General features: G+C 40.9%; 1 protein-coding gene across 3 annotated transcripts in view; it reads left to right on the forward strand.

Annotated features, from left to right (window-relative positions):
- The window catches only part of col11a1a (collagen, type XI, alpha 1a), a 94601-nt gene extending 69114 nt beyond the window's left edge, over window positions 1–25487 (forward strand). For all 3 annotated transcript variants that reach the window (XM_033638726.2, XM_033638728.2, XM_033638727.2), the window contains 21 exons: window positions 3652–3705; window positions 3786–3839; window positions 4031–4084; window positions 4645–4698; window positions 7125–7232; window positions 7637–7690; window positions 7856–7909; window positions 8920–8973; window positions 11589–11642; window positions 13403–13510; window positions 13824–13877; window positions 14269–14322; window positions 15142–15249; window positions 17726–17779; window positions 17875–17910; window positions 18003–18056; window positions 18181–18427; window positions 19075–19187; window positions 19640–19708; window positions 23262–23495; window positions 23974–25487. In XM_033638726.2, the coding sequence (XP_033494617.2) occupies window positions 3652–3705; window positions 3786–3839; window positions 4031–4084; window positions 4645–4698; window positions 7125–7232; window positions 7637–7690; window positions 7856–7909; window positions 8920–8973; window positions 11589–11642; window positions 13403–13510; window positions 13824–13877; window positions 14269–14322; window positions 15142–15249; window positions 17726–17779; window positions 17875–17910; window positions 18003–18056; window positions 18181–18427; window positions 19075–19187; window positions 19640–19708; window positions 23262–23495; window positions 23974–24120 (1818 nt within the window). In that variant the 3' untranslated portion in view covers window positions 24121–25487. The remainder of the gene's footprint in view (window positions 1–3651; window positions 3706–3785; window positions 3840–4030; window positions 4085–4644; window positions 4699–7124; window positions 7233–7636; window positions 7691–7855; window positions 7910–8919; window positions 8974–11588; window positions 11643–13402; window positions 13511–13823; window positions 13878–14268; window positions 14323–15141; window positions 15250–17725; window positions 17780–17874; window positions 17911–18002; window positions 18057–18180; window positions 18428–19074; window positions 19188–19639; window positions 19709–23261; window positions 23496–23973) is intronic.
- The last annotated feature ends 414 nt before the right edge of the window (window positions 25488–25901 follow it).

Raw genomic sequence — 25901 nt, forward strand, 5'->3', positions numbered from 1 at the left:
AGATAATGGATGTTGCATTTACTTATCCGGAAGGAAAACTTGAAGGGATTTTTTTTATTTTTGGAGTGGGGTTGCATGAGGTAAAAAAAATCAATATCAGTTTAAGTGTACGCTATATTGAGATTATTTTCACTGCTTTACCTTTCTGTCAGATGGCCCTTTCCAACATGGAACTGAAGCCATTATATTCCTTTATTCCTTTATCTTTAAAGCACAGTAGTTTTTGGTCTATAGCTGCCTCGATCAGTTTGTTTGTGTTATTGTGTGACTTTTGTAATGTAATCGAGGCAGTGCTACAGCAGCACCTCTTGTGTTCTGTGTGGTAAAATTACTGCTTATGTCAAAGGAGTCTGGTGGCTTTAAAGAGAGCATAGATACTGGCTTTAGTTCCCTGTCAAAAAGAGCTGTCTGATGGCGAGGTAAAGCAGAGGAAATATTCTAAATATAGCAGACCCTCAAACTCAAAATGTTGCTTCTGATCCAGTCCACAGCAGTAGTAGCTTCTGTGGCGGTACTCCTGCTTGCTCCTCTAAACTGGGGCATGTTGTCCATCATCTACTGTTGGTAACACACTGATATGGATAAGTACCTCATACAACCCCACTTTAAAAAAATACGAACTATCCCTTTTTTTTATATATTTTTTTGGGGCATTTTTTAGCCTTTATTTGATAGGACAGACAAGTGTGAAAGGGAGAGAGAGAGAGGTAGTGACACGCAGCAAAGGGCCACAGGCTGGAGCCCAACCCGGGCCGCTGCGGCAACAGCCTTGTACATGGGGCACCTGCTCTACCACCAAGCCACCGACGCCCCCCAAATTATCCCTTTAATCAAAATTTTAATACATTTGGTCGTACCAGTGGTATATAATGTGCATCAAAACAGCCGCCCCATTTATTTTCTATATAAACCACTTGAAGCTGGTGGTGAGGGACACATTGGTCCAGGTGGACGTCCAACCCCAGTGACTCAGTCTCCACTGTACTGCCAATGTACCTTGACTGTGTCCCTTGTTAAGCGATAGCATTTCTTCTTCTGTGGTCTTGTAGCTGTCACGTTGGATGATGAGAAATTCATCACTGCGGTATAAAAATATCAAGTCCTTTATGAGCCATAACCCTGGCTACATAAAGATAATATTAAAAAAGAGATTTCCTGTTTAACCATGTATGACTGCAGAGATTGGCTCCTCAGGTGATGAAATGCCTGAAATAACACACAGTAGGATCCGGAATGCAGGGCGTCACTTCATATTTATTTTATATGCTTTATATTGTCGGTCATATTCAGTTTGGTCCTGTCGACGTGCCATGCCATGCATGTGGTTTGTGCTATGGGTGACACATGAAATGCGTCATAAGACATGCTGTGATGGTGTGTTTTGGACTTACGAGTCCATTGCTACAGCTTGTTTTTCAGTTTTTTCCCCCACCAAAAATGTTTTGCGCTGGTCAGGAGGTACTTGGCTGTAAAAAATATTTCAAAGGAAAAAGTTTGAGAAGCAGTGCTCCACAATAATCACCTGTAGATGGAGAAGGAAGAGCTGATTTAGTATTCACAAGGGGTGGGAAGAAGAAACACAGAGGACTAGAACACCTGAATTTAAAACAATCGGGAATTCATCTTTTTATTTTTTATTTATGACATACTTTATCGAGTAGGTAAAGCCACTCACTGTATATTTATTCTTTTATCTTATGCATCTCTTATATTTTGTTACTATTAACAAGACTGCTGCAATAATAATCTGTTATTTACCCGCTCATTCTGCCTGCAATAGCAGCAGCAGTGTCTACAGATGACATATGTTAGAATCAGGATGACTAAATTACCCGTCTAAACTGTGCGGTGCCACGACACTGTGTGACATTCATCCCACATCATGTTACAGTGCAAACAAAAGCAGACACACAATCTCACACACCTGCACACTTCACTCTGCTTTAACCGGATCTGTGGTGTGTATTGTACAGTGACCGAGCTTTGACCTGCGATGATTACACGTCACCTTCATTCGCTGGCAACATCCGTCCTCCATCACCCCTTTAGAAAAAGGCATATCATCCGTGCTATGTTTTGCTTTTTGATCAGCAAGAATTTCCGGATATCCACAGGTGTGTGGTGAAGTAGACTCTACCTATCCAAGGACATAGTTTAAGCTGATTTAGGGTAGAAAGGGCAGATGAGCTTGACACAAAAATGTACTCATAAACCAATCTGCGCCACAACTAGGCTTAATTATGTGTTGTATCACCGCTGTAATAATCTAACGAGATAGGCCTTCCCCTTTGTATTTGTTAGTAATTATCTGTTTTATTAGTAATCGACTCCTTAAGCTAAACATGTAAAGAGTTTACTGCAGAGATTGGGGTCATTGTCTTGATGAAATTACATAGACCACTGCACATCGTTTCAAGGTACTATCCTATCTCTGCAGGATTGTATTCAATGGACTTTTAATTGGGAGTAATTCACTTCCCATCGCGATTCCATTAATTGTGTGGACTGACCTGCTCCGATAGTCACTTCCTCATCGAGCACATTTACCTTGCTGCATAATTAGAAGTGCCGCTAATGATCTCAGACTGGAGGAGACCTTTACACAGATGAGATTTCTCAGCACGGCAGGAATCAGCATGCGGCTGCACACGCTTTTAGCACCCGCTGAAGATGCTCTGCAAACAGGGGCATGAACGCACTATGCACACATACAGTCAGTAAAGCGTCCGCTCAGGTTGTAAGCACATGCAGAGGAATGCACACACACAGAAAGCGAGGCAGGGTACAGCAATTTAATCACAGCAATTACCGGTAGAAATGTCAGGGATCAAACGAACATCTGAGGTCTGACCACGCTGCTCATTTAACATGCATGAGTGAGTTGGATCTATGTCCTCACCTTTGTGTGAAGATGAAATCGTCACTGACTACAAAAGGGAAAGCAAACAGAACAGGAGGCTTGTCTTACATGTTAGCAGAGCCGGAACAGAATGGTAGAATAAAATCATCTCCCCTTCGCCTGAGTATTTCTGAGTAAGGTGAAAACGCTGTTGTGCTCACATCTGAGTGAGGAGGTATCAGACACATCACTGAGTTCTTCACAATAAAACTCAGCTATTTCAAAAATTCTAGCCAAGTTAGCCTCTTAAATGTGTGACATACTTGCCCTACCACGTCTTGAAATATTTGGTGTATTAAAAAATGACTTTAGTGATTGCACGTCCTCTGATTCTATTAGTTCTCTCTTGAGTTTGTCTGCAGAAGATTCACTGTTTTTTAAGGTATGTGGTTCCTCTGGCAGGAGACTTGTTCCTGACCTTGCTCAGCGTATATCCCTTGAATATTTCATTGAACAGATAATAAGACTAGACCGCATTTAAAACATGGATTCAAGTGATTCATTTATGCATGTTCTGGCCCAAAGACGTATTTAATACTTCAGTGCATCACTACAATGTTTTCCAGCAGTCAAATCAAATTTAAAAATTAAATATCAAGCAGGAACAGCTGTCATGAATGCATTTAACAGCGCAAACAAATTTAAATCATCAAGAACACCATTGCTTATTCATGCAACGGGACCTCGTGCTTGTAACGTGATTATTCCCTTTTCTGATAATATAATTGTTTATTCATTTTTGTCGTCCTCAGGGGCTTCCTGGACCTCCTGGTGAGAAGGGAGAGAACGGTGATGTTGGCCCCATGGTAAGAGACACATCTGCTTCTTGTAAGCACTCTTTTAATCATTTAGTACACCTTAGTAATGCTGTGTTTCCTTTCTGCAGGGCCCTCCAGGTCCCCCTGGTCCCAGAGGTCCTCAGGGTCCTAGTGGAGCTGATGTACGTACAGCTAATTGATAACACTGTGTTTATGCAAAATGGTGTAACCTGCATGTATTAAAAAGGATCTGTTCCATGTAAGACTGTGGCCTTACCTCATCACTCTAACATTGCAATATCAAGATATCATCAAGCATCCTCCCCCAAGGTGACGGATGATGACTCATCTCTTTCTTTATTTCCTGCTGCAGGGTCCACAAGGCCCTCCAGGTGGTGTCGGCCCCATGGGATCTGTGGGTGAAAAGGTAAGAATCACAACTTCTGCCTAAACTGTCTGCCTAAAGTGATGTTGGGCACTGGGACTGAAATACTGCAGGCCCACCCCTTGAAGCCCACTCCAGACCATCCAGCTGCAGCCCTTTGTTACCACCTGCAGTCCATTCATTTCATATGCCAAGACTTTTTGTCCGAGTTAGTGCTGTGACACTATTAATGTCTATTTTACAACGCTTCCAACTAGATTCGTCCATTTTACTGCCATTTGGCAGACGGCTGCTCTATAAATGCTTAATGTTGTACTATAGCAGTTAAAATGGCTCGGGGAAATAAAAAATGAGGGGCTACCAACTCTTTAAGGGGGCACTTGGAATACAGTAACTTTTAACACCCTTGTATCAACTACAGTTACAGACTTGGTTAAGTTACGCGCCTGGCTATTGTTGATATTGATAACATCATAAAGTGTTAATATGTAAGAAGTGTAGTGGTAGAGTAGGTGTGACTGTTTTCAAATGATGCATTTTGGCTCTCCATGTGTGAGGCTGAAAGTTTATCTGTCCAGACACTGACATTTGTCTAACCACAGGGTGAACAAGGTGAGGCTGGAAACCCAGGACCACCAGGAGAGCCGGGAACTGGGGTAAGTGAGCTCTGCTTTTGTTTTGCCAGTTTGACAAACTGAATGTGTGTTGCAGGAATGTCTCATGTCTGTATGTAATCGTGTATGTAAGCGCATCTTGTTTTCTTTTGTGTGTATAGTGCATCTTGCTTATCAACACACGTAACATATATTAGATTCTTACATTACTTTAATGCTCACACCACTAAGGCTGGTAAAACATATTTGTGCTACAGCAAGGTAGAAAGCAGTATCAGTAGCATCAGCAACATATATTTGTAGCTTATTGCCAGGAAAACAGGTGCTCAATAGATGGCTTTAGGCAAATATAGAGCAAAATCCAATCTAATGAGAAGGTTTTTTTCTTCAGAGTGACACTGTGTATTCATCACACTGAAAGTAATTGCTCCTCGCATTGAGGCTGGTAGTTCATCTCAGCATGGCTCCTCTGCTTTGCACCCCATGTCCACATGGCCTGCCAAATTGAGTCTCTTCCCAGACTCTTAAGACATAATTACCAGGAGGATACGCCTGGTGCTTCTGTCCTAAAGAACAATGATTGCAGCCACCATGAAGCAGGTTGGCATCAAAACACCAGGCACACACTGCTGAGTGCAGCTTTTAGCTGTGTTGATAGCTACAACAGTGCAGAAGTGAAGGACTTTAAAAGTTTTGTAAGTCCTCTCCAGTAGCATGTATTGAAATTGCTGTAATTCTATTATAGTGTTTGTTCTAGTGAATGTCAATTTTAATTTTAAAGGATTTTGAAGGATTGCATGTTAATATACCATATCCATATGCTTGCCTGTGTTATTGCCAGAAGGAGATTTATGACAATTTGATTAGCTTTTTTAACTTTTACCAAACACCCATCATTGATGGCTCTATTAGCTCCGCTGCCTCATTTATCATTATTGAGGTACAACAGCAGATTGAAAAGATGGCGTATCTCCAGTGGGAGTGGCAGAGGAGCATGATTGCAAGCATTTATAATGTCCCCTGCTTGTTCGCTATCACACTGCTGGTGTCATTGACATTTCCAAAGTCAGTGTGCAGCTTAAGTCCCCATCATAAGCACAGCCCCGCCTAATGCCTTTCAGTTATTCTTTTACTCTTATACTCTTCTTACAGTGAGGTGTTACCTTTAGTACTGAAGGCATTGGGACAGTAATAACTCAATAAATACTGTTTTTTTTTTTTTTTTTCATTTTGTAAGGCGCTATGTACAATATCCAACACAAATGTTGCAATTAGATATTTTAATTTAGCTATACGCTCATTTTCATCCCCACCCATCCATTAAAAACTGCACACAGTAATCATGTACATTAAACAAACTTACACTGCTTTTAGTCACATACACAATAAATTTACAGTTACTGGTAAAACACTATTAAGAAATGGATGTTATCAAACTGTAAAAGTAGAAATATTGAATAAAATGCTTAAACAGTGTTTTTTTAATGTGGCTTTAAAGCACACAGTGTATGAAACTACAGCTGTTTGCAACATAACATAGGGCTGTTTGTATGACATCCTTCAAATTAGCGCCCGACGAATTAAGATACCTAATTAACGTGAAGTTATGGAGGATAGTTTTAGGCAAGTAAAGTTACTCTGGCAAAGTATAGGAGAAGTAACATGGTGAGGACGTACCTTGAAACGACTCAAAGTTCACACTGTTCCAAGCACCAGTCTCCTGGGAACAAGTCCTGTATTTTGTGACCCATCCGCCACCCCTACCTTCCTCCTAACCGGACTGCTCCGAACAGCTTCCTTTTTTCCTTGTGTCAGTGCACTGGTCACGTGACCGCAGCCTTCCAAAATACGTTGCTTATGCACAAATTACTTGCTCATCATTACGTGGGATATGTACAAATTTTGGTGCAATACTTTTCATACTAAGACGTACAAATAGTGAGAACATCCTGCTCTTGTCATCTTTTAAAGAGTTCCATCAAGTGGAACAGAAAAAGCTGACTGTCTAAATGCAGGGCAGTGAATAGGGACATACGGGACAATCTCACTGCGATCAAATCACAATTCAGAGAATTCCTTCATGCCACAAAGAAGCTCTATCATACAAAACGGGAAGAGTGCACTATTATATCAGCACGAATAGAGCTGCAGAAGCTGGAGGTTTCAATGCTTGAAATGCTGCACATTCCACCTGAGATTGCAGTGAGTTGTCCCTTTGTACCAGGACAGTAGAGGCACAGTAACATCATGTCTAAGAGCTCACGGTGCTGAGAAACACATGTACACTTTCATTTCACAACAGCAGTTGTTGTCTTCCATTACACACACAGATATCAGCGTTGGATCCAGTCTCTCTCTGTAGCCTGTGTCCACCACTCAGTTCAGTGTAGACTGTTAAATAGAAATGCTGCTCCCTGTGGTACTGTTCTGATGTAATGAATGCCCTCCCCCACCCCCCACCACTATAGGGACCTAAAGGCGAAAGAGGAGAGAAAGGAGAGGCTGGCCCCCCTGGAGCTGCTGGACCTGCCGGTGCCAAAGGACCCCCTGGAGATGACGGTCCAAAGGGCAACCCTGTAAGTCCGCCAAGTAGTCTCAAAATCTGCAAAGAGTGTTTTCTAGCACTCAGTCTAACAGGCTCAAATGTATTGCGTACTGGATGTGTCCCCCATCGGCCTTGAGGCGGGCAATTTTATCCTAGACCATATTCAAGAACTAAAAAGCCTTTTTATTGAGGGAGATTATATTTTATCCCTGCGTGGTAATGGAATGCAGCGAGGCTTTTTCTCGTGGATTTGCAACATCATCATTAAGTCCATTAAATTGCCTTCAGTGGTTGTTACCAGGTACACCAGGACTAAATCACTGTCTAAATTACTAAGCATGTCCTTAATACCTGTATCCAGGGAAATTATGTCTCCGCAGCAGTGCATCAGGTTGCTTTTGCCACACTGATGCATCTCATTTCTCACTCTTCAAGGGTCCTGTTGGATTCCCTGGAGACCCCGGTCCTCCTGGAGAGCCAGGTGTTGCTGTAAGTATAAAGTTTTAAAGCAGTATTTATTCCATACAGGCCTATACACAGTAAATCATCCTGTGAATATGTTTAAATCCATAAATATAACAATATGAGAGTTGAAATATAGATAGATATTTTCAGTGTGAGACATTATCTAACTGGAATATCTCTTTTTTACAGGGCACTGATGGAGAATCAGGAGAGAAGGGAGAGGATGGTGAGGCCGGTCAGCCGGTAAGTAGTCATTTCACAGTATTTGGACTGAACAAATGACTGCATGTGTATATATATCACGTACTGTATATGGTTCACTTGTGGGACACTTTACAAGCAAATAATAAAATGTAATTATCTTAGCAATCAGCTACTTTGTCACTGTATATGAATGAGTATGAATATGTCTCGTTTACGTTTGTTTTATATTATAGTAGTCTGCCACAAGTTTGCCTGCAGTAAAAGCTGTAATTATATCCAGTCAGTAAATAATTTACACTGCGGCATTTTAATTCATGATATTTACTCCATACTCTTGGGTGTGGGGTAAATGGACTTATCTGCTTTGCAGACTCACTCATTAAGTATGATTAGAAATAAAAGCCAAACAGTAATGTGCTGGCCCTGTGTAAAGCGCACCGAATCACAACTCTTATTAACATTTATGAATGTAAATGAGCCTTTATCATTGCCAAAGAAAAACACCGAAGATATTTTATTTACTCCATGAATGTTACATATTTGATTTTTGAATGAATGAATGTTTATGAACTCAGTGGAAAATAGTGTTTAAAGGGTTTATTAAAATATGATAAACCGGCTCAGTGTTGTTTGAGAGGGAAACATATCTGTCCTTCTGTTATTTGTATTTACATGTAACTGTGTGCTCAACCTATAAAACAGCTCAATAACTCTGCCGTCTCTTTTTTGTACTGCCAAATATTTACCAATGCAGATGATAAAAAATTGGTTTGATTGCTTGCAATTAACTCAGAGATAATTGGGAGAGTGTCTCAGGAAGCCCAGTACGTATCATTTCAGGCAGTGCCGCATCCAACTCTGAGTTTTGGCTCGGACTTTCCTGGGGTTGAATATTCCCTAAATGTCAATATGCTCTCTGTGTTATTGTCCTTTTGGCAGACATAACGAGAGATTTGTTGAAGCACGCTGCACTCTCATCAAAATTCATATCAGCACTGAGTCATTTGTTAATACAAGTTGTTTTATTGTCTGTAAATGCTTTTTTTCAGGGACCTCCAGGTCCATCAGGAGAAGCTGGCCCACCTGGACCACCTGGCAAGAGAGTAAGTCTAAGGCCATTAAAACGAAAATTACTACAGTGTTTTGTGCATCCCATGACAGAGCGGTCTGATGGTTCTCACTGTTGGCGTTTTATCATTGCAAAAGTGAGTTGTTTTGATATGAAATCTCTTGCTGACCAAAGCCTTTGTCAGTGATAAAACCATGACTCAACAAGCCCACGTGGAGTGTCTCAGTCCTTTTTTAAAATAGATGAAGGGAGTGTGTATCTGTTGGCATTGTGCTCTGGCTCCTTAGCCAACAGACCGGTACCCCGCCTTGCTTTGCAACAACTCCTCCTGAACAACTCAATCTTGGCAGTAAAGCAGGAGAGATTCATTTTCATTAAAAGTAGAGTGGGGAAAACAAAGTGGGAGATTTAAGGGGTCAAGGTGTTGCGCTGTCTGTGAAGAAATCTGCCTCAAAGCCTGCTGAGAAATGAATGGCAGGATGTGAAAATCATGAATCTCTTTTTTTTCCTTAGCAAGAAATTGAAAAGGCTTACCAAAAAAATAGCTGGAAAAGAGAGCCGTGGGTTCCAAACTCATTTACGTCCTTGTGGCAGTGGGAAGAAAGCGAGAGAGATATAGCGAGTCTGACACATTATTGATCCATTGCTGCTTGACTGACTGCTGCTTGACAGACAGAGCAAAACAAAGGCATAACATGGACGTGGTAAAGTTGTTAAGAGGTTACGAGAGGAGAAGGGTTGGTTTTAGGAGTGTCTACCAAAAAAGAATGAAGTAAAATGAAAACCTTTAATCTTTAATGTGCTGCTATGTGATTGGATTATCATCACTGTCAGCCTTTACGAGAGGAGCTGTGTCTCTACTTTGAGAAAACAAATCCAAGCTAATATAAAATACAAAGATTTCACCACATTAAAAGTTTATGTCTCTGTGATGTCCATTCTCACTCTATCCAGTGAGTAGTTTCCTTTAATGCATCCTGTGGTAACTGAGTGACATATCAAAGCCAGTAAGCTGCTTTTTGAATGCGCACATCTGAGGTGGAACATTAACATATTTCCAATATGATGTGAAGCGCAGAGTCCACATGAAAATGAGCAGGCATTCTCCTCAATTTGAAAGAAAAGTCACAGTCTCTCAAGTGATTGACTGCATTTCAAAAAACGACTCCAAGGCTCAGTCCAATGGGAGGAAAAACATGTCATGCATTTTTAAACCAGGGTTGATTGCTTTTCTAATGTGCCCGACGAAATTTACATTCTGAGTATTTAGCATGGTATCAGCATATGCTGCACCTAAATGGCCAAGGGATTATGGTAAGGAAAGGGGCTATTTTATCACTCACAGGTCTTTAATCGCTTCAGGAAAAAAAGAGGGACCTAAGATGATCCCTGCTGCTCCCCGACAGGCTGCTCCTTTGAATACATAATTCCACAGCAAGAGTTGTTTAGGATCTGTTGGCCCTTTTTGTGTCTTCTCAGCATTTTGCCTCTGGAAAACTGCAACAATCCTTAAATCTCTCCCAGCACAGCCTCTGATTGTGAATTAGTCAATTTAGCACAGCAGCAAATTTGGTTTCATCTGATTTGCTAATGCCTTAATACTGGAACTGTATTCAACTCTGCTTGTTGAAGAAAGAAATATGGAAATGTTATTAACCTCATATGGCTTTAATTCTTTTTGGGGAGTTCAGGTCACTACTTAATTTTTCACAGTTTTATCCTTTCTCAGTAGCAATTTAATGCAGTTAAGAACAGTAATAAACTGTGTCTCATTCACCTGATGCTGCAGAGCCAACAAAAAGGTGCCCCCTCTGGTCAAGGCACAACCTTGGCCACGAGACCGCACCTACACATTGACTCTAGTCACTGTATATCATGCTACAATTGTAATGGCTCTTTGTGCTGATCAAGAGCCGGCCTCTTCTTCACCAGTGAGAGTTTCACATCAGGAGAAGATGAAAGCTCCAAGACAGGAGGCAAGCTCACATTATAGGCACTCAGTCAATAGCACTCAGGCTTCAGTCGGCCAGATGAGAGTGGAGTTTGGATGGAGAGCAGGTTTGAAGAGGGACGGCTGGAGGGGTTGAAAGAAAAAGCGTTGTGGGCCTGAGAGCTCCTGACCAGAAAGAAAAGATGACCTGCCAACCCTTGGCATGTCTGAGGAGGGCAGTGTGTGTGTTTTCTGAGTGCATTCACACATGGCTGCGTGATTGCATGTTTTCGAGGGCAGACAAAGGCTTGTCCGTGTCATTCAAATAGATCTTGACATAGCTAAAGCAGTGTTGATTCAAGGGCATTGGATTATCAGCCCCGTTGGAAAGACAGCACCAACCAGGTATTTATCAGGCAAGACAAATGTTCAATATGGAATCTAATAAAAGTAAACTGAAATGCCAAGAGGCTGGGGAGATGACCTGACAAAATCTCTACTGTCAGTGATGATCATTCTGAGTTTAAAACTAAAGCATTTATACAGCATACAGGATGCAACATGGTACATATTTTAAAAATGAAGCAGTGATGTAAGCCTCTGCAATACTGTGACAGATCAATATGGTGAACATTCACTTGTTTGTACTGTCCTGTTGTAGTTACTGTGTGTTGATGTCGTGTTGAAATGCTAAAGCAGTGTCCTGTCATCCTCCTCAGGGACCTCCGGGGGCTGCTGGTGCAGAGGGCAGGCAAGGAGAGAAGGGCGCTAAGGTAAAAAAATCAATTCATCCCTCACACAGTAGAGTCGTTTCAGCAAGTCCTTCAGCTGCCCCCCCGCCCTCTCCCCTCATCGTACCCACATTGTTCCCCTTCTTGAATTAAAAGCACAAAAACGCAGAAGTAATTTAATTTCCACCCAAGATTAGATGGAAATTTATGGATGCAGCCTATTTGAGTAAAACTAAGATTCACTTGTTTCTTGCATTGTGCTGTGGTTTAATTTCAAGAGCGACAAAAGGAGTCTAGCCCTCAGGTAGTCAGAGTTATCGGGCTTTTCTCTATTTAGTGTGAATCAGAGCTCAAATGAAGTTTCTCTGAGTTTGCAGTTGTTTTACATCAATCTCCTGGTTCCATCGGCGTCTGAATCTACACGTGATCTGTTGCTTTGTGCATTGGCAGAATCAATTAACACCAGCGAGTGCATGCTGAATATGAATCAAATGAAACACAAAACACACCTCTGTTCTCAGCTGATCTAGTTACACAAGTTTGGGTGTAAAACTTAATTTTCCAGTGCACTGTACTACTATAATATGTTAGTATTATAAACTGTCTAATGTGCTAATGGATTCCTTAAAAATATCTGCATTTAACGATGACCTTTAGTGAAACACTTTATATGTTTTATCTTGGAAATCTGCCTTAAATGTGTGCTTGAAAATTTCAAAAGACAGCTGTATAATCAGTGAGGTAGCTCTGACCACTTTGCAGTAAACTGTAATCTGTGAATAGCTTGCAGCTCACACTTGATATCTTACTTTCATGCGCTCCGTCCAGACTCCGTGCATACTCCGTGCATACTGATGTATTTCAGATTAACAGCTGGTCAGCCGCGCACACTTTGATCTTGAGGCCATACTCATTTTCTCATGAACCTGTAATGAAAACATAGCAGGATGTAGCACCGTATATTGTTGTGCCTGTTCTGAATCTCATTTGGAGGGTGAGGAGCACTTTGGCTCATTTGATAACTCTTGTTTACTTGTCCCCGTTTACCCGATCTACACTCTGCATACTGTCTCAGCATAATTTAAAGCTAAAAGCAGCCCGCAGCTGAATTGTGATAAAAATACTCTGCGATACCGAGAGGCTCCGAAGAAAACCTGACAACATATCAAGTGTGCTTTATGTGCTGCAGATTTTAGAGGTAGCTGCACATGTAGATTTTTTAATTCTATACATTACTAGTCACACACACTTAAACACAATACAACTCATGAATGCAACAAATAAAACAGCTTGTCTTATTGGGTTGACATTAAGAAACAAAATTGTCATCCAGTTTAAAAAATGAAGCCAAACACAAAATTATAAATCAATCACAGTTCTTCAAGAATTCACAGCAGACTTGATATTTTGATCTTTATACAAATAAATAATAAACATGAATCTTTGTCTAATTGACCTTGACTTATCTGTTTATCCATCCTGTTCTTTCACACATTTAATTTCAAGAAAATTGGGTATTAAAAAAAACACATCTAATTCTCTTTCAAGCGAGATTGTGCGAGATGTTTTGCTCTGAATTCCAAGGTACAAATGTCTCAGTTTCTTTTATAGAAGAAAGAGTGAAAACTATTTGAATTTGATCAAATATAAATATCATAAATATCAGCAGTTTTTTTATCCGAAAATATTAAAACAATACATCAGCTGTGTGCTACTCTCAGCCAGGTCCAGTATATTTCTGAAGTGTGTTATATTTTCCAGCCTACGTCATGCATTCACAACACTTGTATATCCACATACAGGGTGAGGCAGGTGCCGAGGGTCCAGCAGGTAAAACAGGACCAGTTGGACCTCAGGGACCTTCAGGAAAGCCCGGTCCAGAGGGTCTGCGTGGAATCCCCGGCCCCGTTGTAAGTCAGAGCTCCAACAGTGATCTTTCCCTGCCATACGCTGCTTTCACATTCAGATCCTCTCTCAAACACACAGACACACACCCACAGTGTCCACACATAAAAAGGTATCGCTAAGGCATGATGATAGACTTCATGGAATAATCAATACACCCATTTGGCTTATTCTTTAGTTTCGCTTGTTTATTCCAGCACACTTTTTTCTCCCCCCGTTTGGGCTATTAATCATCATGCTGAGCACAGCAAATCGATGGCAGGCCAGAGAAAATACAGCAGGCTATAATGCTCACTGCAATTGAATGGCTTTTCACAGGGTGAACAAGGACTGCCCGGCGCCCCAGGACAAGATGGTCCACCTGGTCCCATGGTTAGTATGCATAATATCTCGCTCTCTCTCCGTCTTTCTCCCTATTTATCTGTTTTAGAGTTTGAGTAGTTGGAAGGCATATTTTTTCACTTTTGACAGACTTTGGCAAGAAGTTTCCTCGTTTTTAAGATCAGTCAGGTTAAACAAAAAAAAAAAGCTGGACTGTCCCCGTAAGTCATATCTGTTATACATGGATGGTTTTCATCTGTTTCTGTCTTATAATTGATGATTTTTATGCCTCTTCTTTTGTTCCCTTTCATGTTTCTTCATCCCCATTGCCTCATTTCTCCTTTAAGTTTTCTGTCTACCTTGTTTTCCTCACACTGCTGTGTCTTTGTTTTGTCCTCTCTCTCTGTGAAATTGATTTTTAACTTCTGCTATTATTGTTCAGGGTCCTCCTGGTCTTCCTGGTCTGAAAGGTGACCCCGGGTCTAAAGGTGAAAAGGTGTGTAGCCCCTTTTCTTGTGTCTGACTGCAAACAGGTTTCATCTCCCGCGTTCCAAATAGGCTGGAAGATAAACATGAAAACAGTGAAAAGAACCTGTGGACAAAGATCTAGGTTCAGGGTTGAGTCAAGGCTTGCATAGAGCCTCCACGACCTTGCAGTTGATCACACATCTTTTAGAATCACACATCAGCGTCCATAATAGCGCTTATGTTAACATTTAGGAAACAAAATTAGTTTTTGCCATAGCTGGTGCGGGAGAAAAACTCTTAACAGGATTGAATATGCAGCTGAATGTGATGTATCACCCTAATCTGTCTAATCTTGCTCCTTTCTTCGCTGCCACTGTCAAATTTGCTGGTGAAATATAACTGCAAAGGATATTCAGACAGCACACATTACTCTATCTAAATTGCCTCCCACACACTGACATGATGGCTTGAGAGAGAGCAGTTTAAAAGCACACAATGGAGGCACTGTGTTGCATGTTGTGCGTTTTTAATGCTGTCAAATCATCGGGCCTAGTTAGAGCCTGCCTATTTCAAAGTCATCATCTTTGTGTTGTGAATTGTTCAGGGGTTTTTTCCGTGTGTCTGTTGCAGGAGAGACATTTCAATTATAATGCCTGGGGATTTGTATTGTAATGAAACTTCACCCTTCACAGCCTCCCAAGTGCATTTCAGTTCTGTGGAGGAAAGCTGTTAGAGTTCTGCCCATGTCAGACATGCATGCAACAGCTCTAAAGTTTGACCACACAAAGGGACACTGCTGTTATCTCTGACTCTTCTTTGTGTGTGCACATTTGTTTTCATCCCACAGGGTCATCCAGGTTTGATCGGTCTGATCGGACCTCCTGGTGAGCAAGGAGAGAAGGGAGACCGAGGTTTGCCCGGGCCGCAAGGTTCTCCCGGTGGCAAGGGCGACAGTGTAAGTAATTGATGACTCCATCCTCACATCGGTCCTCGGGCCACTTGCCCTCCACCTTTTACCCTTCCACTGTGGCCACAGGTCTCGCCACAGTCACTTGCTGTTGACTAAAACCTGCTGAAAAAGGCTTCACTGCACTGCAGTGCCTCTTCCTCACTCCAGTATCCACAGTGAGAAAACATTATGTTGGCTTTAGATTTTGACAGAGCGGATAACTCATTCATATTCAAGGTTACTATGAAGTATGGAGAAGTACAGAATTTGATTTTAGTCATTTCCAGGTCTGGATAACTATGGAAAAAAGAAAAGAGAGTTTGGAAAATTATTTGTATCTCCAGACTTTCTCCCCTGTTTTGTTTACTGAAATATAAAATTTTGAATTCCTAAAAATGAATGGATCATACAAGCAAAGTGTCTTTCATAATGTCTGTAGCAGGCAGCCAAAATGTTTACCACTCTGTGTGTGAGCGAGTGCAGGCCTGAGCAAGCTGAATGTCATGAAAGCAAGGCAAGAAGTATGATGTGCTACTTTATGCGATCTCCTACGCAGAGTTGCCTCTGCGCCCGCACGTCACAGCCTGCAAAACAGCTCTGCTACAAATGCCTTATAACTAAACCAAATCCAGCTTGCACAAACATATATGAGATATGTAGTGACGTAGCTATTAGAAAAGTAAACGGAGTATAAATACCATGCCTTTATGGCTGCCAGCGAATAAAGAAGGCTGCATAGACGCTCTGAAAACTTTTTTTTAAACTCATTTTCAGTTCTCTTGTATAAGAGAGACAAAAAATGGGGAAATCAATGATATGATATTATTTGTTTATTGAATATGTTAAAGGTTATGTACGTAATTTTAGGTGATTGTTGAGTTTCATTTCCTGGTTGTCAAGTACTGACACTTGGGGTTCGCAGTCGGACCGAACCACCATCCTAAAGCTTCCATATTTGACGACCTGGGAATGAGACAGAGTCCAGAGTTACATACAACAGAGGGAATAAGAGAGAAGTGTAGGTAGAACCTGTTATTTAACTTCCTCTTTGGGCGGAGATGTTTGGAGTGTGGACTGAACGGCCACTAGCGTTAAATGCAAGTTTGCTGAGGGCTGGCTTGACAGTCCCAAATATAATATCAGTGTTTCCAACAGAATTAGAATCTATGTGTGGCACTGGCTGACAACCAGGTGTGTGTGTGTGTGTCCTTTTGTGTCAGTCTGTGTCTAGAGGTTTTTGGGGGTCCCTGAACGCAGCGCAGGCAGAACTCTTCGTGAATTCTTTTTTCCCTCAGCAGCAGTTTGTGTAGTTTGAGCTGCGCGATGGATAATTCATCAGTCGATCCGATCAGAGCTGATCATATAAATAATATAATATAAACATCCAGATATTTGTACTCAAATGTCAAATATGGCCTAAAAAATCGACCTTGAAGTCTGGAAATTTGAGTCCTGAAAAGTGTGAAATTGTGAAAATGTGTTGGAGCCTTGAGGATGTAAAAACATTACTTTAAGGCATCTTGTTTAAAGTTGTGGTCTCCCCTTCACCGTTTTTGAGCCTTGGTCTGACTGAATCGAGCATTATTTATTGTTAGTTTTAAAGTTTATTAGCAGGTGTCCAACCACTTTTCCTCATTTCCCCGTTTCCCAATGAGCATCACTGTAAACAGGGATCTTCTTTTTACCACCAGCCTCCATTGTGATCAGTGTCTGTGTGTCTGATGCCTGCTGTGATAATATAACTTCATTGTGCAAAGCACCGAAATGAGATTCCTTCTGAACCTCAGCATTAAAATTAGGATATTTTTCTCAACCACTGAGCCCTCCACTAAAACAGGCAGTACAAAAACAAAGCAGCACTGAGAGAAGGGTGAAGCTCCGTCTCGATAAAGGGCCGATGACAGCCTTCATCCATTTTTAAATAAACATTGCAGAATGACTAAATGTGCTATTCTGTCCTGCTGTGGCCCTTGGACTGCCCCGGCTTACTGATTTAAGATGATGGGTTGGATTAAGTATCTGGAGATTAAGCCTAATGAAATTGTAATGTCCCCTTTTGTCAGAGCACAAGAGCTTCAAGAAAGTTTTCACTCAGTTTACCATTTCTATTTTAGGGTCTGAAAATAGGCCTCATATTGTTTGGCTTTATTTGCTGACAAAATTGAGCCATAAGATTGTGAATTGCTGGGTTCAAAGAAATGGCATCTCGCAGGATGTGCAGTGTCTGGCCTTCGCTTGATGGCTAAAATAAAGACATCCTATCATCTCAGTTAATAAAAAAAAAACTCAGAGGTCCATATGAAAGCCTTCTACCATTATGCATTTGTTCAGCCCATGAACTAAGTATTCATTCCATGTCCCTGCTTCTGTGCCATTATATTCCAGCATCTTTATTTCACTCATTATTCAAGCCTCACAGTAATACTTCTCTCCCTTTCTTTAATATACCTCCGATTTCTGCTTCCATCTCATCGTATCACAGGGTATCAGTGGAGCCTCTGGTCCTCTCGGTCCCCCAGGTCCTCCTGGTCTGCCTGTAAGTCTTCTACTGATTCAGTCATTCATTTAGATTCAACACTGACAATAGAATGCCTTTGCCAAATTGTTGTGCTTATGTCCCGTCTCGTTTAGGGTCCTCAAGGTCCCAAAGGATCCAAGGGTTCAAGTGTGAGTACTCTCAGTGTTTTTAAAGGCACATTGTCACTGTGTGTATGTGAGATTTATCTTGGATAACATGTTTCTGTTCATGTTTATGTCAGGGTCCCGCTGGTGCCAAAGGAGACACTGGTTCAATTGGTCCTCCTGGTCCTCCTGTGAGTACTGTTGTCTCTTTTTCCACTAGTTTAAAATTGTCACAGTGCTGCAGCATTGTACAAAATCTAAGGTCACTCATGTATGGAATCTAAAACAGTGTTTTTTCCCCACCATAACAAACAGGGCCCACCAGGTGAAGTTATCCAGCCTCTGCCCATCCAGTCACCCAAAAAGACCAAGCGCTCCAGTGACATGCAGTCAGACGCAGCCGCCGCCATCATGGATTACGGCGAGGGCATGGAGGACATCTTCGGCTCACTCAACAACCTCAAACAGGACATTGAACGCATGAAATACCCCATGGGCACACAAAACAACCCCGCCAGGACATGCAAAGATCTGCAGCTCTGCCACCCAGAGTTCCCTGATGGTGAGCTGAATCAAAGCACAACCCTTCTTATCAGTGTGAATCAGAAAGTCAGGCTGCAGCGGAGAGGAGCTTCATAGCCCTCTGTAATTGAGACACTAGAGAGTCTCTCAAGTTTTGTTCTCGGTCAAGACACCTGTTTTTCTGACAAACTTTTCTGTTGAAAACAGTGCCCAGAGAAAATTGGGCTCATCACTGTGAAAACCTTCCCCTTTCTTTCTTTGGTAACTTTTCATCTGTCTATTTTGGTAAATACGTGTCTGCTGATTGCAGTGTAATTAAGTCATTTTACAGCGTCTGGGCCCTCAGTACCATTAATGGCTATCCACATGCAAAGTGGAGCAATAAGCATGATGAAAGGTTGTCATTTTCAGCAGTATGAATTGGTTTAGATTTTCTCATTTTGCTTCTGTTTATGACAATGTTTTGTCAAGATTGTAGCACATAAATTATACCTTGCTCCAGGCATCCTAATATATTTTTTATCCAGCAGCTTATAAGCCATGAAAATGAGCAGTAAATTACTTTAAAGCAGAATTTTACTTAGGATCAAGGAATAAAGCCACACTTAATTTTTGAAAAGCAGCTTTAAGCCATTTTCTGTGGACATCAGTAGAACAGGATGTCTGAGTGTGCTTGGTTCTCCGTAGGCGAATACTGGATTGATCCGAACCAAGGCTGCTCCGGGGATTCCTTCAAAGTCTACTGTAACTTCACCGCCGGGGGCGAAACCTGCATCTATCCAGATAAGAAGTCTAACGGAGTAAGTGACTTTGGGTTTGTACCCACGAGATTCATAACTGCCTGTTTCTAATCATCATTTCTCATCAAATATTAAGCCATCAAGTTAAACACCAACACATCAACAAACTGCACAGCACTGCACTGAAGTTGTCAAAGGACGCCATTTGATTCGCTTCAGGGCTGAGCTTGTACAGATTTGATATTCACTTTTGTGCAAACAACACAAAAACCACCACAAGGCAAATACTATAGAATGATCTGCCTCTGTGAAGTTTGTGAAAACGATATTTCAAAGATATTAACATAACATACAGGTTTATCTCCCGCTCCCAGATAATAAACTCTGATGCTACCCTCGAGGCTTTATACAACAAACTTTTTTTTCATCTTCACAGCATGATTCATAACTCAATATAATGCCCTTGATAATGTCTTGTATTAATATGGCCTGTCTGGTTCTGCTTTCCACAGGTCAGAATATCCTCGTGGCCCAAAGAAGTTCCTGGGACATGGTTCAGTGAATTTAAGCGTGGTAAAATAGTAAGTCTTATTTTTCCTCTCCTTTCATCCCCTGCACAAAACAGAAACTCCTTCACTCAGTGCTAAACTAAATGGATTGCTCCATCTCTCCTATTTTGTCCTGCATTCTCCCATGTACCTGCGGAGAGACACTGCAAAATGGCAAGCAGCTTCTAATAGACTCAAAGAGCAGCACCACCCATGAAATTGTGAGGCAGTGACCCAAGGTTGCTCCCCATAAAGAAATCCCAAACGGCCTAATGGTTTGAGTGTGTTCATATGTTAGGCAAAGCCGGAGCAGAGAGAAGTGCAGAGGATATGCTTTTATCATGAACAAGATTGGCTTTTAGTTAAAATAATCCACATCCTTTTGAACTAGCGCCTCATTTTCAGTCATTGTCATTACAATTCATTACAATTCGCCGGCTGTTCTATATAAAGGGAAGAGCATCAATAAAACATTACAGCGGATTCAGGCTGAATGCCTCAGTATTTTAGCATTCCAGTAGTCCTCACTCTGCCCTTGAACAGTTAAAAATCGTCTCGGTAAACATCAGCTACTATTTCTTGTAGTCAGAAATGAAAGGAGCAAGTTTGTCCTGCTCCATCAAACCGGTGTCATGCTGATGTATTTCCACAGTGGAAAGACTTTAAAAGAATGACTGTGACAGAACGTTACACAGTACAGTACATCTCCTGCGAATGCACCTGTTCAGACGAGGTTCACACAAAGTTAATGTTCCAGTCAGGGTCATGTGTTTTCTGTCGACCTCTTGTTTCTCTACATTCAAGCTTTGTTAGAAAGACAAAGTAGGGGGAAAGAGTTGACAGTGTATCTAACCCTATTATTATACTAATAATATGTTGTTTTGACAACCATACATGTGCTGCTAAACTACCATGTACCCTGTATGACTGTACTGTTCATGTGGTATTTAATCGCCACACACAAAATAATACACTCCAAACAAAAATGGTGTTAACAGAACCAAAAGTGGATCTAGAACATTTTTTGGTGCAGTATAGCACCCATCTTTTAAAGATGCTATACAGCGCCTTTATTAAATAGTTCTGTATGGAATCATTAACCTTTAAGCACAATATTGTTTTTACATTTTTGAGCCTGTGGATCCTTAAATGATGCCAGATAATACCATGGATGAGTCAATATACTTCCAAATCAGTGGTTCCCAACTGGTGGGTCGCGTTCCAAAAGCGGGTTACAGGCCCATACTGAATGGACCGCAAGTGACGTTTGTTAAAAAACAGCCTTTATTTTTATGTACAGTAAATTTCTAGCACAGAGCTTTTATTTTGAAGTGCCGTTTCCTGCTGTAGAGTAAGTGACTACTTGACAGAGACAGCAAACTAGCTCAAAAACATGGCAAAATGCAAGTATAATGCTGAATGTATTCAACTGTGTGGACCTTGAAATCTGGGCCCTGTGGCTGGACCAGTTGGGAACCACTGTTCTAAGTGACACTTTACTTAAAATATGAATTACTATTAGTCATTTGTGGTTGGTTGGCTTAAAATATTCAGTATCCTGTGCTGAATGCTTACCGAGAAACACAATCCTGGAATATCGTTGTGTACATGGGGGCGAAAGTTTAGAGCCACAGCTTTAATGTGTTATCATCTGGAAATACACTATTTGTAGGCTTTTTTAAAATAAAGTTTTAATTCTTTCCCCAGTAAACTAAACCAAGCCAAAGAACTAATAGAGAAACTGTTAAGAACAACAACTCTACTGATACTTGAGCTTTAATTAACTGGGGTAAGAACAAGTAGAGAACCTGTTCTTTGAGTAGCAGCGGTGCAGTATAGCACCTTAACCCACGCGTAAGAGCCGCTGAGGAACCATCGTTTTTCTACAGTGATGCATGAATTTATCTTTGTTTATCTTATCTTTGTTTCGTGAACCTCCTTCACGGCCTTTTGGAAAAATAGTTTTCCTTCTGTATTTAAATGGAGACAAGATATTTCAGCCTGCTCTCATTCTGAAGTTGCTTTGTCAGTGATTTCCGTGTAAGACACCTGATGCTAAAAGCCAGCTTTTGGGGCAGCATCAGTATATAACATGGCCAGATGTAACCTTTCACAGTGTTATGATATGCCGCTGACTGGCCAAACACCTGTCATGGCAGTAAAATACATGGCCTGGCGGCGTCAGTTCATACTCCGGCGTTGTGGCGGTATGATATGCCACTGGACAGTGTCAGGTTGAAATGCTGTCAGTAACAACCAATAAACAGAGCTGGAAAGTCTCTACAGGGCGAGTGTGAGGTGGATTGGTCCAACAAACCCAGGACTTCCACTTGGCAGCCTGGTGTTTGCTTCCCATATGAATGTAGAGCCAAACTATGGTGTTGTTTGTAAATCTAACCATGTGCTTCTGTTGACGTCCCAGCGTTGGTAGCAGCATCCTGGTATGTCAACAGCAGGTGCAGAGGGATACTTAGCCACTGACAAAGCCCCAGTATGTGACGACTTGGGAAGAGAACACGTATATGTGGACACATAGTGGTATACTTGTGTGTTCTATACTTCTAATGAGGGAGACTCCAGATTTAATCCAGTCATTAGATAATGTGGCCATGTCAGAATTAAAATACCATTAGACTCACTGATGTCTAAGTGTAGAAATCTCCATGCTGTGATATAGTGTTCTCCTGGGTTGGGGATATTTACTAGAATCCATCTAAGCGGACGTCAGTCTGGCCTGACTCTTTGAGCAAATATGCCTTTGTTGAGCAGAGGGCTTTAATGTGATGCAACATGTCCTCTGCGGCCCCATTCAGTAACGTTAGAAGTTATAGTGACAAAGCAACACGAATTTATGTTACCCTGCAACCCTTAGCCTTTTAACAGCTGCTCTGTGATTTAGATGAGTTCAGAGGCAGCCATGGTTGCTGAATATTAATTGGGAAACCTCTGTCTAATTGTTTCAGGTATTTTGTAATTGGTCCTCACCTAAATTATGTTTTAGTATTATCTGGGCCAGTAAATTATCTTTGTATATAAAGAAACTGTACACAGTACAAAGGAAAACTGTCAGATCAGCTGCCTCTTGTCATAGAAATAACATTTCAATCTTTAATTGCCTTCATCATCAGTAAATTACAGACTTAATTTTATCTACAGAATCCTATTTCTATTCTCCCGGGCACCCAAAATGTTTCACAATTTATTTTACAGTAATTTACTTACTATGATATACTCTGTCAGGCAGTCTAAGTATCATCATCTTGCTTTGTGTTTCAGTAATGAGACCAAATGTTCATGTACAGTAGATACAGAGCTGGTCAATGGTGATTTAACACGTGTCGTCTATCATTTATAAAATATCTCTGGTTAGTTCCCAGGAGCAGTGTTGATTATTATGTGGCTCTAGTTAAGATGAATAATTAAATAAAATAAAACAATTAAAATAAAGTGTAAGATAGAGACCCATACACACTATTTTCTTTTAACTTTATAAATAAAGAAATGAGTAAATCTGTTAAGTGAAACTGTGGGCACGTTTGCTACTGACCTTTGACCCCTCTCTGTCTCTCTCTTTGCCCACAAACAGCTTTCCTATGTTGACGTCGATGGAAACTCAATAAACATGGTGCAGATGACCTTCCTCAGACTACTGACGGCCTCGGCCAGGCAAAACTTCACCTACAGCTGCCACCAGTCTGTGGCGTGGCACGACGCCACCAGCGACAGCTACGACAAGGCGCTGCGCTTCCTGGGCGCCAACGATGAGGAGATGTCCTTTGACAACAACCCTTACATCAAGGCCCTCTCAGACGGATGTGCGGTAAGTGCGGTGCATTGATACCGTTTGTCTCAATGAGCAGGGAGGGGTTGAGGTCAGTCTGTTGCAGGCATTACTCAGATGAGAGTGTTTCAGTACGAGTAATGTGAAGTAAAATAACAGTATGCTCTTTTTGCTGCTCTGGAATTTGTCTTTCATGTTAGATTTTTGAGTTAAGAGAGCTAAAAAAGAGGAATGCTTTTCTTCAAGTAAAAATCAAGTATGATTTCTGACACATTTAGTCCTGTAGTGTTTCAAATAGAGGTTTAAGAAACTATCAAGCTTTGAATGGTTGGAATCAGTTTCTCATCATTATGGCACTTGCTGAAAAGAACTATTATTTCTGAAGTGAATCCACATTAGTAGTGAAACAAGGAAGAATGGAAAGCTATGATTGGCATGACAGAGTGTGTGCATTTTTCTGGAATGTGCTCGTCTAATTGGTTCCTCTGTTTCTCTGTGTGTGTCTCTCTTGTTGCAGACGAGGAAGGGCTACGGAAAGACTGTGATGGAGATTAATACTCCCAAAATCGATCAGGTTCCAATCATCGATGTCATGTTGACTGACTTTGGGGACCCTAACCAGAAGTTTGGGTTTGAAGTTGGGCCCGTCTGCTTCCTTGGCTAAATAAAAATGAAAAAAGAAAAAAAAAGGACTTGATGGGGCCAGCAAAGAAAGTCAAGTTGAGACGTGTTGGGTACCACCAAACCCCATTTCTAGCCCCCCACCCTTTTCTATGCCACATGCAAGTTTTGAATAAGAGATGGTGTAGCAAACATGTCTTTCCATGTATGTACGTGTAACCCAGGAAAATACTTGTTGCCCTTGTAGGGCTCGAACCACATGACTAAACCACGTTATGGAGCAAAGGTGAAGGACATTTGAACGCGTGGCAGAGGAGGGTGAATCGGAGGTAACCACGAGAGGGGGTCAGGCGACATGAGGGGACACAGACCTCCTCTCTGGATTCTCCAGGTGCTGTATGAAAACAATGGTGCTTGTTCAAAACACACAAAAAAAATATAAAGAGGTGCTAAGAAAGAAGGTGTATTTTGATAATTATAAAAAAAAACTGTAATTATTATTTTGTACAATACTGTTATTTCTGAATCCACTTTCAAAACTTGCATGTGTATCAGATTCTGCTTCCGGCTCTTTAATTTCAATGTTGGTTCAAAGATATACAGTGTAAGTTAAAGACATCATTCAATCAAATAAATTTATAATTTTTTTTTGTTTCACACAAACTGTGTATTTGTCAAGATGCAAATAAAGTGAGCATTCAAACAATTCTCTATTGCTAAATTAGACTGTATTCCCTTTGTATATATTGACAGTCCAAAGCTTGAGGTTATTTGCTGTTTTGCCCTTGTGACCGTAGGTGAAACAACTGGAAGTATCACACCAACACGTACACGGCAACATCTCCCACTAATGTTGTGATCCTGTGCTAGTAGGAGGCAATCATGGCATTCATTTTTCCTTTATTTAATTCTATTTGTTGTTTTTTTTTTCTGTTTTGTTTTCTGACAGGCTTTTTATTTCGGTTGTATACCTCAAACTTTCTTGATAACCTGTAAGATGCAAGGATGTTATGCCCTGTATATACCTTGGTTAAGCAATTAAGTTTATATATTTTGGGTGGGGATTTTTTTTTTTTTTAAAAGAGAGAAATACGTAAACTGTTAGACATCCACTGTTCAAATCCTTCTGTGAATGCAATGAGAAGCCCTTTAGGTGACCCATTTTTGTAACTAAAATGAGAAAATGTTTTAATATGCTTTTTATAGTTCATTTAAATATTAAAAACCTGGATTCTAAACTACAGTGAACTGAATGTCTCAATGGTTTGTGTAAGATGACTCTGGAGTAGATCTACTGTACCTACTGTACATGTCAAATGCTTTAAATCAAGGATATGTTAATTCAACTAAGACTCTGGGCTGGTGCAATTCCATCTCTCTTGAAACCAATAAAGTACCATCTTACAATAATTTCCTTTCATTCTGAGTATATAAATGGAAACATGATTGAAATGTCTCCTTTTCTTTGTCATAGAAAGAGTCAAGAAAACCTGCTTATAAACATGTTCCTATATTTCCTTGTCCTTAAGAAGAAGAATTAGCAATGGACTTACGCCATATTTCACTATGTATCTAAATGTAATCAGTACTTGACTTTAAGAAGCACACACACTCACACACATACAAAGCCATTTACCTTGACTGGATACGTGTTTGTCATACAGGAAAGCATCAAGGCTTATTATACACAAAGGATGTAAAGGCTCCAACAGAGAGGGGAGGGATTTTAGCACATCTTTACACATCGGATGCAAGTTCTTTTTTGTGAATTTGACTTTGGGTTACAAAGCTATGTCAGGTATTCTTTATCATTTTCAAGTGTTG

The sequence above is a fragment of the Epinephelus lanceolatus genome, chromosome 20 (genome assembly GCF_041903045.1).
Source record: "Epinephelus lanceolatus isolate andai-2023 chromosome 20, ASM4190304v1, whole genome shotgun sequence".
Taxonomy (NCBI): domain Eukaryota; kingdom Metazoa; phylum Chordata; class Actinopteri; order Perciformes; family Serranidae; genus Epinephelus; species Epinephelus lanceolatus.